The sequence below is a fragment of the Choloepus didactylus genome, chromosome 17, assembly GCF_015220235.1.
Source record: "Choloepus didactylus isolate mChoDid1 chromosome 17, mChoDid1.pri, whole genome shotgun sequence".
Classification (NCBI taxonomy): Eukaryota; Metazoa; Chordata; class Mammalia; order Pilosa; family Megalonychidae; genus Choloepus; species Choloepus didactylus.
In genome coordinates this window covers 59,578,902-59,594,817 of record NC_051323.1, presented here as the reverse complement: position 1 = coordinate 59,594,817, position 15,916 = coordinate 59,578,902, and the positions used below count along the sequence as shown (strand labels likewise).

The 15,916-nt window shown below is 37.0% G+C and overlaps 1 protein-coding gene across 2 annotated transcripts in view; it reads left to right on the top strand.

The window, feature by feature from the left end:
- TTC27 (tetratricopeptide repeat domain 27) overlaps window positions 1-15,916 on the top strand; it is a 202,183-nt gene that overhangs the window by 7,229 nt on the left and 179,038 nt on the right. For both annotated transcript variants that reach the window (XM_037806843.1, XM_037806844.1), the window contains exons 4-5: window positions 3,002-3,142; window positions 9,001-9,103. In XM_037806843.1, coding sequence (XP_037662771.1) covers window positions 3,002-3,142; window positions 9,001-9,103 — 244 coding nt within the window. The remainder of the gene's footprint in view (window positions 1-3,001; window positions 3,143-9,000; window positions 9,104-15,916) is intronic.

Sequence of the window (15,916 nt, the reverse complement as noted above, 5' to 3'; positions counted from 1 at the left end):
ACGAGCTCTGAGCCTACTGGAGTAGCAGTAGAAGATCAGACTTGATAGGATCAGGTAAGGACTGTCGGAAACTTGGACTAACATCTTGATTTTAATTTTTTAATTAAAGCTACCTCATGCATTCAGAAGAGGCATATGAAATGTAGATAATGAAACTACTGTGTATCCACCATCCAGCTTGAGAGAGAGAGAGAGAGAATATTACCAGTCTCATAGAACAGAGCTTCCCAACTCCTGTTCCCCAAATGTTGCTTCCCCTCTGCCATCACAGAGGCTTTGTGGGGCCTGGTGAGAGCCCTAGGGATTTTCTCTCCTGGCTTTGAGCAACCTCTCCCCTTACCCTTGTGTGTACTACAAATAATAGTGTGAGTCGGACTTGGAAAAGGCTGGGAAATACTGTTTTAGAAGGCCCCCTGTACACAGTCCCTGTTTATCCCCAGTCCCCTTCTCTAATGAATCATGCTAATGAGTTTTGTGTTTTATCATTCCGTTGCTTTTCTTCATAGTTTTAGCACCTATGTATGTTTTTCTAGACAACATAAGTTCAAACAGTTTTTGAACTTCATATAAATGAAAACATACTCTTTCTATTCTTCTGTGACTTTCTTCATTTGCTTAATGTTATGTTTTTGAAATTACTTCATGATTTCAGTTTTACTGTTGTATAGTATTCCAATTGTATGAATATACCACAGTTTATATATCAGTTCTATTCTTGATGGCCCTATGTATCATTTCCATTTTTTGCTATTACGTACAGTGTTGCTATGAACACTCCTTCAGGAAATCATTTGCAAGAGTTTCAAAGCATATTGTGTTTAGAAAATGATAGTCTTTGTTTGGTGCAATGTGCTAAATAGACGAGGCTGTTTTTACTGACCCCCAGGCTATTCTGGGCCACCCTGAGGGCTGAGGGAATCCGTGTTTCAGCACACCTCTAAACCCTTCACAGCATGGAGTTGGGAAGTTCTGCTGCAGGATATGTATCTAGGAGTGGAGTTGCTGTGTCCTAGAGTACAGTATATGCATATTCAGTTTTTTTTGGTAATGCCTGATTGTTCTTCAAAAGAATTGTACCAATTTATACTCGTTTGGGCTAGCTGAGGAGGTGAGCATTTCTTTGGAAGATGGAGGGAATCATTTGAAGTTTTTAAACTGGGTTGCAGCACATCAGTATTTTCTAGTTGTCATTTTTTGGTACTGACACATCTTCCTTTGTTTTCCTTGTGACTGGCCCTGAGGCCCTCCTAATACTTAGCATAACCCTGGGCCTTGTGGAGGGGCAGAGATGAGAAGAGAGGTCTGTGGGGAAGGCAGCATGGGGTGGTGGGAAGAACATTGGTTTGGAAGTAGGAAAACCTGGGCTACACTCTCTGTTTAGATGCTAACTTTTGTGTGATGTTGGGCTTCATTTAACTTTTCTGGACCTGTTTCCTTACTTCCACCATTGAGGCACTTACAATAACTTCAGAATAGTTTCTTAATTATTGAAATTAAAAACAAAATTCCTTTGCCCTTAGTGGAGATAACAGTGGGCTTTATTTGTGATTTAGTGGCAATAATTTGTGTTAAATCTTTGTTCCTCTATTACGTTTCCCAGTGATGATGAAGGTAGGATAGAGGATGAACCAACAGCTATTTCCTTCTTGCCATTATTGAGTAATTTCAACAAAGTGTTGAATCAAGTACTGGCGTTACTTGGATTATTTCATTTAATCCTTACAAAGAACCCTGTAAGATGTAGGTTCTGTTATTCCACTTCATAGTTGGTGAAACTGAGGCTTCAGTTAAAAATTTACCCAAGCCCACAAATGGTAAGTGGCAGAGATCCCAGTGCTTTGCCTGTGGTGTTAAAGCTTATCTTCCTGATGGTCCTTCTCTCCTACTTTTTGTTTTGTGGCAGCTGTCAGAATTATGCAGTTTACATTTGAGAAATACAGGTGCCTTGTCCACAGGTACATTGTTCATTCCAGAGAAAATCTCTATTCAGCAAAGACATTGTGTGTGTGTGTGTGTGTGTGTGTGTGTGTGTATGTGTGGCCTTCTGTTCACTGTGGTCCATGGTTGTATGACTATTCAGCATTTAATGTGTAAGACCTTGCTGTTTGGTTGGCTTGATAGGAACCATGGGGCAGACACGCTTTTATTTTTTCTTCTTCAATTTTATAATATATGGTATTTAATCAATATGTTAAAAATATTATTTCAATATGTAATCAGTCTAAAAATGTATTGGTGAGATATGTTCTTTTCTCACAATAAGTCTTCAAAATCCAGTGTGTCTTTTACACTTACAGCACATCTCAATTCAGGCAAGCCACACTTTAAGCGCTCAGTATGACTTGGAGAAGAAATCCCTCATCTGATGTGGGGAGTGCCACAGTTGGTGGTGACGTCTGCTATGAGCGTGGGCTACAGTTGGGTCAAGTTGCATGCCATGTGTCCTCCATGATCTAGGCCCAACCCTTGGCATTTGTTCGCCTCTGCCTAAGTCAGCCCTCCAAGCCCATTCATTTTGCCCAACCTGAAAAGACTGTCAGTCTGAGCTCCAGGCCTTGGCTAACAGGGCAAGTGCCTCCTGGATGTGCAGACATGCTTTTTAATGACATTTGCTAGCTAGTGAAGCATAGTGAAATGTAGGTGTTTAATATAAATACTTGAACATAGGGATGCTTTTTGTTGAGGTAATATCTTGTTGTTTTTGTAAATTAACCTAGGAAGTGATGATTACCCTTCAATGATAACATTTTCTTAAGCTCCTTGTTTGTCTAAAGTTCAAGCAGATGGGTGGCCGTCTATTAGGGCAGACTGGATTTGTAGATCTCTTAGGACATTTGCAATGTTAAAGTTCTCTTCAGTGCAATTACTGTGTAATAGGTTAATATCTTTGATTCAGTGTGAATTAACCAAGAAGTCTATTTAATATTAAAGACATATAAGGATTAATATCTCATTAAATTATATTATCTTGGTTACAGTTTTGTTTTTCCCCCCTCCCCAGGCTAGAGGACTGGATGTGGCTGTTTTGAATCTGCTCATTCTAGATGGTGAATCCATCTACAATCTAACCTTGAAGCCTATACTGCTGTTATTAGCTCGAGTTATCCTAGTGAACCTAAGGCATAAATTGACTGCTATTCAGGTAAGGGAAGAAAAGGATCCATGGAGATTCATATCCAGGCATGACTTTTGTGTTTATTAGCATCAGACTGTAGGTGTGATGCCCACAGTGGCTTTATGTATTCCATTTTCTAAGTCTTTTAGGTAGTAACTTCAAAATCTGATGAAAATAAGCAAAATCCTTTCTTCTCTCCTGAGACTTATCTAGTATAAGATGAGATTATATTGAACTTCTATTATAGTATTGCATATATATATATGTACACACACATATACTCTTTGAATATTAAATGTAGGTTTAAAAACATCCTTTGTAGACTTTCATGAATTTCATGTAAGGATAATGAGCAATAGCCAGAGGTACAGTGCTCTTGCAATGGATCTTAATACTGTTTGCTGGCTCACATCCTACCTTGTTTCATTATTTGGGTTGGATTTAGTAGAGCATTTGTTGAATATGTGATTCGGTATCTTATGGGGTTTCTTCAGGTCACATATAAACTAATCACGAGAACCACTTAAACTCAACAGATAGCTAATATGCAGTAGGAGGTGACAAAAACCACAAGGAACATACAAAAAAGGTGCTTTGGAGATTTAGTGGGGGGAGAGATCATGTTTTATAGGAGAATTGGAAAAACTTCAGAGTGAGTAGTATTTGAGCAACATTTAAAGGGCTGGTTGCTGGATTGGAGTGTGGGTTGAAAAAAAGGAAAGCATTTCAATGGGAGGAAACAGTGTGAGCAGGAATGCATAAGTTGTAGGCATGGGGAATGAGGAACAGACTAGTTTTGTTATAAAATATAAGAAACAAATTAGTGTAGAACAAGGCTGGAAAAGTATATTTGGCCATAGAGGACCTTGCATGCCTTGGTAAAAAGATAAAACTATTCAGTGAGAAGTGGGAAGCCTTTGAAGAATTTTGAGTACAAATATGAAATGATCACAGCTAATATCAGGAAGAGTACCTGGGTGGCAGTAAAATGTTGACATTGAAATGTTGGAGACTGGAAGACCAATTAGAGGAGGATTATAGGATGAGGGGGAGAAGTAACAAGGAGCTTAACAAGAGCGATGGTAGCCAGAAAAGAGACCAGAGGGATTGGAGAGGGATAATTGATAGGAGGTGGAAACTGATCAGATACGGGCTACAGGTCAGAGATGAACTATAGTTTTCCAGCTTGGAACTATGCTAAAACCAGTAATAAAAGTGGGAAAGGGTGATGAATGTGACTTTAGCCTTCCTGAGTTTGGAATACCCAAAAAACATGCAGGTTTGCCTTTATTTGATGCTCTGTTAAACTTTACTCTCTTAAGAAAATAGGAGCTTCTGTATTAGGGTGTCAGCTGTTTGTCTCTGTCACGACTAATCAACTGCTATTATAATACAAAAGCAGCCACAGAGAATAACCATTTGGAAAACAATAAAACTGGATTCCTATTTCACTCTTCACATGAAAATAAATTCCTTTACATTTGATGATATTGGTGAATAATTAAGAATTTTGGAATGTGAAAATCCTTTCCAAGCATAGTACAACACAGCAATATATGGGAGCACATCAATACATTTAACTGCATGAAAATTTAAGAAATCCACCGTTAAATCCACCATTAAAATAAAATGAATGGGCGTGGCTGTGTTTCAATTAAGTTTTATTTTTCTGGACACTGAAATTTGAATTTCATATAATATTCAAATGACACGAAATATTCTTTTGATTTTTTCAGTGATTTAAAATTATAAAAACCATTCTTAGCTCATGGGTTGTACAAAAACAGGTGGCAGACTGGATTTGGCCCACAGGCTATAATTTGCAGACCTCTGCTCTGATAGTTTTGGAGATGCAAACCCTTTATTGCCACATACAGAAAATATCCCAATTTTTAATGTGAAATCTCCCAATTTTTAAGTGTTGACTGACCTTTTTAAAAAACATAATATTTCTGTGGGCAAAGTGTGGACTTCTGGTCTAAACTGTGTAAGGGCTTACTTTCTTAGGCATTATGAGTTTAGACCTTGTCTTTGTTTTAAATAATAGGGAAGAAGGGAAATGATGCCTCTGTCAGCACCTCTTGTGGAACCAGAGGCCCAGAGGATTTGGAATCAGTTGTACTAAAAGGGTTTTTAATTTTATAACAGATACATGATCTTATCTTTTAGTGATATTAACTTGAATAAAAAAAAAAATTCCCAAATTAAATTAGTCTTATAGACTGGTAGTTGGCACGTCTAGTGAGACTAATGGTTATTAATGAGTAAATGAACCAGTTTTAAGTTTTGTTGTTAATAAACCTTCATCAGCAAACATGTGAAGCATTGTTTGAAAAAAGATACACATTACTATCAGCAACTTCGGAAAGTAAGTAAATATGTGAACTGTTAGTTGTGGATGACACACTTTGTAAGGTTGGAGAGAAAAGCATCTGTTCTGGGTTGCTAAAGCTGCCGGAAAGGCAAAATACCAGAAGTGGATTGGCTTTTATAAAGGGGATTTATTAGGTTACAAATTTACAGTTCTAAGGCCATAAAAGTGTCCAAACTAAGGCATCAACAAGAGGATACCTTCACTGAAGAAAGGCCGATGGCATCCGGAACACATCTGTCAGCTGGGAAGGCATGTGGCTGGCATCTGCTGGTCCTTTGCTCCTGGTTGCTTTGCTTTCAGTTTTTGATTCCAGTGGCCTTCTCCTTAAGTGTCTGTGGATTTTCATTTAGCTTCTCCTGGGCAAACTCTGGGCTTCATCTCTTAGCTTAGCAACTCCAAATGTCTCGTTTCATTGGCTGTTTCCTAAATGTCTCTGGGCATTTTCTCTCTAAGCATCTGTCTCTCAGCTCCTGTGCATCCTTGCTTGTTTCCCAGGGCATTTCTCTCTAAGAGTTTACGGGTCCTCTCTTAGCTTCTCTGTGACAACTCTGGTTTTCATCTCTTAGCTTACTATCTTCAGATGTCCTTTTGTCTCCATCTCCAAGTGTGTGGGTCTGTGTCAGCCCCTGAGCTCTCTTAAGGACTCCAATAAACTAATCAAGACCTACCTTGAATGGGTGGAGTCACACCTCAATGAAAATAATCTAATCAAAAGGTCTCACCCACAGTTGGGTGGGTCACATCTCCATGGAAACAATCTAATCAAAAGATCCCACCCATAACAAGTCTGCACCCACAAGATTAGGTTAAAAGAACATGGCTTTTGTGGGGGACATAATAGATTCAAACCAGCACAGCACCTTAATTCCGTGTCAGATCCTGAAGAACTCTTGACTTCTCCTTAAAATATTATTTTCTTGTTGTACATCATCATGCAGATATCATTTTGTGAGGAAATCTTGCTTTTCTATTGAAATCTTATTCTTCTGTTAAAGTTTTTTTCCTTTGGGTCTTTATAATTCCTAATGGTGATACTAAAAATGCCTTATAAATGAGGGCAAAATGATAAGTTAAGCATCACATACTCATTCAAATTAATTTTAATCTTTTGATTTTTGAATAGTCTTCTCCTAGGAAACATTGTTTTTTTTTTTGTTTGTTTTTTCCCCCTTGTTCTTTTTTTATTGTGAAATTTAATATATATACAGAACAGTGATAACTTTCAAAGTGTGATTTAACAGAGAAAATGTCAAAGAATGTTTTGGGTAACACACACATGCACATTTTACCAACTCTGAAATGAGGATGCACCTTAGATGGCATCGTAGATTTTATCAAACATAGTAAGAACTTTAAAAATATCCTCATTCTTTTTTTTTTAAATGTATTTTTATACAGCTTAGAAATGTGGCATTTTGTTTACACAGCTGTCCATACATTGTGATATATACTGCAGACCATTAAAAGTCTTCACCCCTTGTATTCTTTGAAGGAAGCACAGGCCATGAACAGAAACGAATAGTTTGGCTAGTGGAGAAAACTCATGATTTCCAGGCAGATATATCAATTAGTCACTAGTTAACTCTTTTTTTTTTTTGGGGGGGGGGGTCAATATATTTTTTTTTATTAAGATTTTTTCACCCACCATACAGTTGTCCAAAATATACAATCAATTGGTTACATTACCATCATGTAGTTATTCATTGATCACCCCAATCTATTTTTTTAACATTTTCCTTGTACCAGAAAAAGTGTTAATAAGAATAAAAAAAAATAGTGAAAAAAGAACCCCGTATCTCTCCCCCTCTACCCCATAAAACTTCTGGGTTCCCTTCCTGCTTGCCCTGGGTTTATCTGTACTCAAAGCATATATTCAGTAGTACAGATTTGGTAATTAAAACCACAGTTGGAGCTGGAGCTTGGTTGAGCTACATTCCCTTGCTCCCAGCAGGGACTGCTGCTTTTTTCCACAGCAAAGTTTCGCAACTCAGCATGCTGTGCTGGTGGGGGAGGGGCACCAGCTCCATAGTTTGGGGAGTTTTACTTACAGTTCTTTGCTGTGATCTCAGCTGTTCCACCCATTCCTCACTGGTTTCCAGTCATGGATGTCCCCCCATCGGTTCTTCCAGACTATTTTCTTGTTGTTCCTGGCTGTTTACTAGTTGCTGTAAGGGACTAACTAAATTTCACACCTCCCTATGCCACCATCTTGCCCCGCTTCCAGGTATTGCTTTTTGAAAAAGGAAAATTAGTATCTTACACCTTCATGTAATGTAATTCAAAGTAAAAGTTACTAATTTTGATGATTCAGTGTATGACAATACTTGGTATTTTAATCAGTCTGTTAAAATATTTAATACCTATTTTAACTCACAAACATACATATATAAGCAAACACATAGTAGAGGGTCTAGAATATAAACCTTTGTCAGGGATTTTTCTGGGGGAGGAGGATGGCATTGGGGTAGAGGAAGAGTGGTTTTCACTCTCTACTCATACAGTTCTATATTGGCTTACTTCCCGTTTTCTATTCTTTTTTTTCTTTTTTTTTTTTAACAAGAATATATTTATTGGTTAAGTAAAAGAAAAATCATTGAAGAATAAAAAAAACTATATTCTCAGTCTATTCATTAATCAAGGCAATGTATAAAATGCAATCTGTACCCTGAAAAATTTATGGTCTTGGTAGATTTATACACTTGGTAAAAAAAAGTTATGTGATGTGGTGCTAATGTCTAAGAACCGTGTCGAGGTTCAGGGAAGAGAGATGAGTGTCTGCCACATTAGGAGGAGGATGTTTCATTTTGGAAGAGGTTTCGCATGAAAGACAGAGAGAGAGAGTGGAAGGGATCTTCCCAGTTTGGGGGAGTATCTGAATCCAAGATACTTCTTACTATTTATTTTGTGCAAAATACGTTGCTTTGAGGAAGATAAAGACATGAATAAGATATGATTTTTCATCTTACTGGATAGATGAGATGAACAACACTGAAACCTTGGGATAACAGACAGAAATACAGTGGAATGTATTTGCAAAGGGAGGTACAATTAATGTTCAGGAAATTCAGATGAGGGAAAATCACCTCCCCAGGAGGCTCTTGAGGAGGCCTCCTAGAGGAGTTGATACTTGGATTATTGATTTTCCATGGAGTGGAAAATTACCCAGACATTTTAAGGAGGAGATGGTAAATTCAAAGTGGTATCAGGAATCCCAAGTGGCTAAAAATACAGGCTTTGAGAGAACAAGGGCAAGGTTATGTTTGTGGAAGATAACTTGTGGAAGATATAGTAGTATTCTTGTCAAAGATACAGGTGTATATTCTTTGGGTATTATTATTATTGAGTATATAGCAGTGGATGGGTAAGCTTACTGAGGAATAAATTTATTTTATGTATGTAAAAATAATTCCAAAAATTAATTTTCATTAATGTAAACATAAGTATAATGTAATGTAATTTTCTTTTCTGAAGTATTCTTTAATTTTGGCTTACCTGATACTTTCTATTTTAGAGCTTGCCATGGTGGACTTTGAGATGTGTGAATATTCATCAGCAGTTGCTTGAGGAACGCTCACCTCAGCTTTTTGCTGTAGCTGAATACTGTATTGATCAAGGTATGTAACAGACTTTTGCTTGACATGGGCATATAGCTCCATTCTGATTTCTCGGCTGAGACATTCCTTTTTAGTTTATTCTTTGACAAGTACAAAGGTAGTAGTGGCATTTACATGGATATTTATAATTATTTGGTAAACTTTTTGTTTATGTTTTAGGCTTTTTTCTGTATGTGCATTATTTATTACAATAAAAAATAATAAAACAAAATGTAAAAATGCCTCCCTACCAGTTGTAATCCTCAGTAAAATGTCTTTTCTATCAAATGTCAAAAAAGTCTTTCTTTATGAATGCAACAGAGTATAACTGTGTGGATTCTTGAAGGACTCCGACCTAACAGTAACAAGTTAGCCAAAAACACAATAGAGATTGCTATATCTTGTGCAGTAATAAATATTACCTAAGCTAGGTAGTAGTTTAGTATTTCTCAATTTTTTGTCCAGGATAGAAATAAACATATTAGCATAAACATCTGTTAATCTTAGATAAAATGAACATCTATACATGATTTGAAAAGAGAAAGTAAGGAAAATATTATTTAAGCAGTATAATGATTCATTTGTGATGTTTGTATCAGGACTTAGACAATTTATATTCTTTCAAGATTTCAAGTAATGAAAGGCTTTGGAACAAGCTAGGGCTTGTTAGACCACTTGAGCTTCAACTTTGATATGAAAAAAATATATTTATTCTGCTGTTGGATTTATACTTGACAGATAATAGCAGATTAGTAATTTTATTTAAATGTAAGGAGTCCACTTTTCCATACAATGATATTTTTAAGTAACAGAACTAAAAAATAATTTATCTCTTTTTTTCTAGAAATATATTAGATCCTGTGCAAATCTTTGGTTTAATGCTTATTAGATTACAAAAGATTTTTATGAGCAAATTTAGCTTACTGAACCATCTGTATTTTCGCTAAAGACTGGAAGCACCTCTCTAGGTTGTGAGTTCCTCGAGGGCTGAATTTTTTTTACTTATTTCTACTTAACATAATGCCTAGAAGATAGTAGACACTTAGCACATATTTGTTGAATAACAATAGCCAACATTTATTGAGTCCTTGCTACATGCTAGGCACAATAGCTAAACATTTTAATTTTATTATCCCATTTAATCCCCACAACAACCCAAAGGTATAGACACTACTCTTATCTATACTTTACAGATGAGGAAACTGAGGCACAAAGAAGTTGAATAACTGAAGTTCCTTAAGTTTCCACAGCTGTAAGTATTGGAGTACAAATTCTAATACGGTAGTCTTATTCTAGAATTCATGCTCTTAACCGCTATACTATATTGCCTCCTTTAAATGTATTTAAGAAGATTCAGTATTGGAAATTAGATCAGTCCTCAGTTCTCAGTGTACTTTGGAATTCCCTTGGAGCTTTCAGAAATACTGGTGTCTAATCTCACCTCCAGACACTCTAATAGTAGGTTTGGGTCTGTTGCTTTCTGATTAAGTTTATACTTAGTGAAATGTTTTCTTTTTAGACTATTATTCTAACCTGGGTAAAGTTGTTCTTTTATTAGAGTAGGGGCCTTTAGCTTTTGGCTTAGTGTAAGTGTACCCCAGAAATTTTATGCAAAATGGTATGAGCAATTTTTAGGGGAGAAGTGGTAGAACTCCCTCTAAGGAAGCAGTGTTGGTAGCTGGGACTATTTTGTCCTCCATCTTGATAGCAGTGTTTATTTGTTAACTTCTGTACAAGGGTTTTTCAAAAAAGTGAAGTATAATAGAAGTTATGAGAGAATTGATCTCAGACAGGTATTATATAGGACTTTGAATCCTCTTGTTATAGTGTTGCTTAGGTGTGGAGTTCTCTTCAAACTGAAACATGAAGTGAAACTTGGATTCCATTGATGGCCCATTCAGTGGACACATTTCTTTTTCATAACATGCCATCACAAGTTTTTTAAATGAAGCATGATACATACCCCACAAACCAACTTAGTGCAAGGGAGAAATGATTTTAAGATTCTAATTCATGAAATTGGTAAAGTTTTGAAAGCCAGGGGTTAGTCGAAGGTCACTGATAGTATGGCAGAAAAGTTTATTTTTTTCCAGAGGACAAAGTATTTGGAAGAATATGGCATCCATATTAGCCCATATATTTATTTTTAGCCTACTACTTAATTTTTGTAAAAAGCTAATTACATTATATTGCATATGATAATATATGCATCATTATACTTTTATGGAAAATTGGTGAATGAACAACTACAAAAAAAAATCCTGGGAATTTTTTTTTTAATGGAGATAAATTTTAATGCACTTGTTATAAGGAAAGTCCCATTTCTTCCCTTTATCCCATATTATATAAATCTTCATTTATGGCTACACTTGTTATCACATTTCAGTGACTAACATTCATTATGATGACTCTTAATTATTAAGAAGAAAAATACCTTCCTTATGTACCATTAATTAGGGAACACTTAGAAAGAGTTCTATTCTAAGAGTTAAAATTATGTTCCACAATAGAAAGGATTAACTAAGTATGTGGAAAGTATGAAGTAATTCATTTCCTAAGTGGTCTTAATTCTTTTCTGCAATATATTTCAGCATGTCTGTTTGCTTTGTCTTGCAAATAAATTTTTTTATGTTGCTGTTCTAGGCTAATCAATGACATTTTTCATTTTATCTAGTCATAAATTGGTCCATTTTGGCTATGTCTAAATAGGTCTGCAGATAGTCTTAAACTATAACACAATAATATTTGATAAACAATTTTATTTTAAAAATGTTTTGTCCTGGGATTTGACCCAAATGTTGGCCAAGCAGTCAGTTATAACTGAAACACTGTTCAGTGTCCAGAGAAGGATATTGTATTTGAAATGTTGCCCTTGAAGAGTCATCAAAAAGCTTGCAGAACTTTTGTTCAGTCTATGAAGTAAAAGCAAAGGATTTTATTAACAACTGTGATCTTTATATTTTTGTCCAGGAATGTTATATAAGTAGAATGTGTTGGAATGGAGTCCATCACAATGCAATTTGCTAGACTGATCACCTCTTATGAAAGGAGTAGATTAGAATCTTGAAAAGTATCTTTCTCACCAAGATCTAAGGCATTCCATTGTATGTCACACTAAATGAAAGCACGATTCTCTAAAGACTAACTTAAATGCATAGTACCACGTATTGCAGGATCCGGTACTGAAAACATGTTCCATGTACTGCATGAGATGTAATATTGTGGTTTAGTTAAAAGAAAACAGGTTAAAATGCTTTGGCAGAGAGTTCTGCTGTGACATCTGCAGGCAGTACTGTGACTCTAGCATTAGATTGTTTCCACATTGAAAGAGCTGTTCAGGAGGTTAGTCCCTTGGTGACTAATGTATATGTTAATTTTTTAAATAAATTTAATACTTTGGAGTGAATGTTATTAAATACAGTTATCTGTAATTATAATTATCCATAGGGATTTCATTTTAACATAGCATTAAAATCATCTCATGAGAAGCAATTTGGTTTTAACATATGTTTTAAGTGTGCTGGTTGACATTTTGATCCAGAAGGTCATGAATATTCATTTCCAAGGAGAACCTTCTGATTTATTAAAATAATAAATATTCATCTACTGAATCAAAATTCTTTTTTTAAAATTTAAACCATTAGTCATCCCAGGCTCAAAACTTGGTGCTCATAGTTGACTCATTGTTTTCTATCATTCTGCATATCTAGCCAGTTCTTAAATCTTATTAGTTCTTCCCTAAGGGTCCCATATCTTTTCCATTCCTACTCTTATCCTAATCATGTCTGAAATATTTAGTTTGGAAAGGCCCTTTAGAGATCATGTGGCCCAGTTGACTCTTTTACAAAGAACTGAGACTCAGAGAAGTTGCCCAGGAACCAGAGTTTCTAACCCCAAATACTGCTCACCTTTCCATAACATTTCTCCAAGTTGGTCATTGGGCCAGAATTCTAGTATTTTAGTAATGATGATGCCGTTAACATTTCTGTCATGCTCACTCCATACCAGGCACTGTTCTAAGGCTTTTTTCTTTGAAATAGTTCTGTGAGATAGAGCTGAAGAGTTGACGTAGTGGATATAGTATGCTTTTTTTGTAATATCTTTTTTGGGGTATAATTAACCTACAGTAAGACTCATAACTAGAGTGTACAATTTCATGACTTTTTAACATATGTATACCCCTGTGAAATCATCTCTACAATCAAGACAGTTAACAGGACACAGCATTTTGAAACCTGGCTTTTAGTTCCTGTTCTGTCACTGGCTCCCTGGGGGTCCTCAAGGTTTCCTCCCATGTAAAATGGTCTTTGAATCCTTTCCAGGTTTAAAATAATGTGATTCTTTGTAGTCCAGCTTCCCACTAGTCCAAATGCAGAACTTTTGGAAGATTGTGACCAGAAAAGTTATTTCCTTTTTTCTTGGGCACTTTCAGAGATTACTTTGAGAGAGAGCCCATTCCGTTGTTAAGGTCGTAATTGCCACAAAGTGCTTCCTTTTATTAATTAAAAAAATATGTCATTCTGTCCTTTACAGCTATTGTTACTACAGCTGCACTGTCCAAAACTGTAGCCATTACCCAAATTATAATTGTGGTGGACTCTGTTAAATAAATTAAATTAAAAATACATTTCCTCAGTTTCACTAGTCACATTTCAGGTGCTCAAAAAGCCCCGTGTGGCTAGTGGCTTCCATTTTGGACAGCACAACTGTAGAATATTTATATCATTATATAGAGTTCTGTGAGACAGCACTGCTGTTAAGCAACAGAGAATGACAGGATGGGTGTATCCCTCCCTGTGTGGCCAGCCCTTCAGTTACTTAAGGCCACTATCATCATGTCTACTTCATATCTGAAGGGTGCCAGTTGACTTGTAGCCTCTGTCTTGGCCTTGTTTCCTTCTCCCTTTATGTTAGTACTGGCCTAATTTTCCTAAATGCCAGTTTCATCATGCCACTTTTTTTTTTTTTAGATAAGGACAATTTTGAATTATTCCCATTTGTGCTGGTTTGAATCTGTTATGTACCCATAAAATACTATGTTCTTTGAATCCACTCTTGTGGGGGCAGACCTATTTTGGGTGGGATTTTTTGATAAGGTTGTTTCCACGGAGATGTGACCCCGCCCATTCAAAGTGGGTCTTAATTAGTTCACTGGAGTCCTTAAGAGAGCTCAGGCAGAGAGAGAGCTCAGAGCTGACATAGACCCAGACGCATGGAGATACAGACAGAAAGACACTTGGAGATGCTAAGCAAAGAGAAGAAGCCCAGAGATGCTTAGAGACAGAAGCCCAGACACATTTTGGAGAAAGCCATGGAAACCAGAAGCTGAGCCCAGCAGAGAAGGACTAGCCAAGCTAGGTATGTGCTTTCCTATGTGACAGAGGAACCCTGGATGCCCTTGGCCTTTCTTCAGAGAAGATATCATCCTGTTGATGCCTTAATTGAGACATTTTAATGGCCTTAGAACTGTAAATTTGTGAATTAATAAACCCCTATTGTAAAAGCCAATCCATTTCTGGTATATTTGGCAGCTTTAGCAAACTGGAACTCCAGTTTTATCTTTGACCTTCTATTTCCTATTCAACTAATATTTTACTTAAAAGACGTTTTTTGAAGGCTTGCTATGCTCCAGACACTGTGCTATGAGCTGGAGATATCAGTGAACTCTGGGGCAGATAGGAAAAAAAAAAAGGCATGAAGTTTAAGGAATGAAGGGGAGAGTGTGATTAATCTAAACCTGAGAGGTTCACAGAAGGCTATGTACCAATAGGTGCTAGGATTGAGTAGTGAATGAGACACATGTGGATCACTTTTTTTTTGAGAAAGCGCATAGAAAATCTATTAACACATGAAAGGAACATATGGGCACTCTCACAAAGAAGAGAGGTGAGAGGCAAGAGGCCCCAACACTGTGAGACAATCTGCTTTTATAGATGTTTTTTCCTTTTGTAATTTTTATTAACTATTTTCCTACCTTCCCTTTTCCTTCCTTTGTTGATGCTTGATGGTAGATGACTCACTGAGGTGGGGTCATTTGGCCCCCAGGTGCTGTTTACTGCTGTTCTTCTCAAGAGATATCTTTTTTCCTTGAGGCCTGACCATGTCTTAGAATTTGCCCTTGCTTGTGCAGCCACCACCCTAATCCTACCTCATTCCACCCTGTTCTAGTTTGCTAATGCTTCCAGAATGCAAAACACCAGAAATGGATTGGCTTTTTATTAAGGGGGTTTATTTGGTTACAAAGTTACAGTCTTAAGGCCATAAAGTGTCCATCAACAAAGGGTACCTTCACCGGAGAAAGGCCTTGGCATCCGGAAAATCTCTGTTAGCTGGGAAGGCACGTGGCTGGTGTCTCCTTGCTCCCAGGTTGCGTTCCAAAATGTCTGCATCAGCTTCAAACGGCCGTCTTCAAAATTTCTGTCTCAGCTCCATCTAGCTATGATCTCTTTCCGTCTGAACTTTTATAGGGCTCCAGTGAACCAATCAAGGCCCAAGCTGAATGGGTGGGGCCACACCTCTATGGAAATTGGATAATTTACCACCTACAGTTGGATGGGTCACATCTCCATGGAAACAACCTAATCTGATGGTTCCAACTTAATCAACACTAATACATCTGCCCCCACAAGACTGCATCAAAGTTTATGGCTTTTTCTGGGGAACATAATATATACAAACCGGCACATTCCACCCCCTCAGATTTCTGACTCCCTTAATCTTAAGGGAGTTTGGGCTGATATCTGTCTTTTGCTGCTTCAGGCTGACAGTGGGTCTCAGGCCCTGCTTGTGGGAGCACAGAAGTCTCCGACTATGCTATTGAAGGTGGCTGGTTGA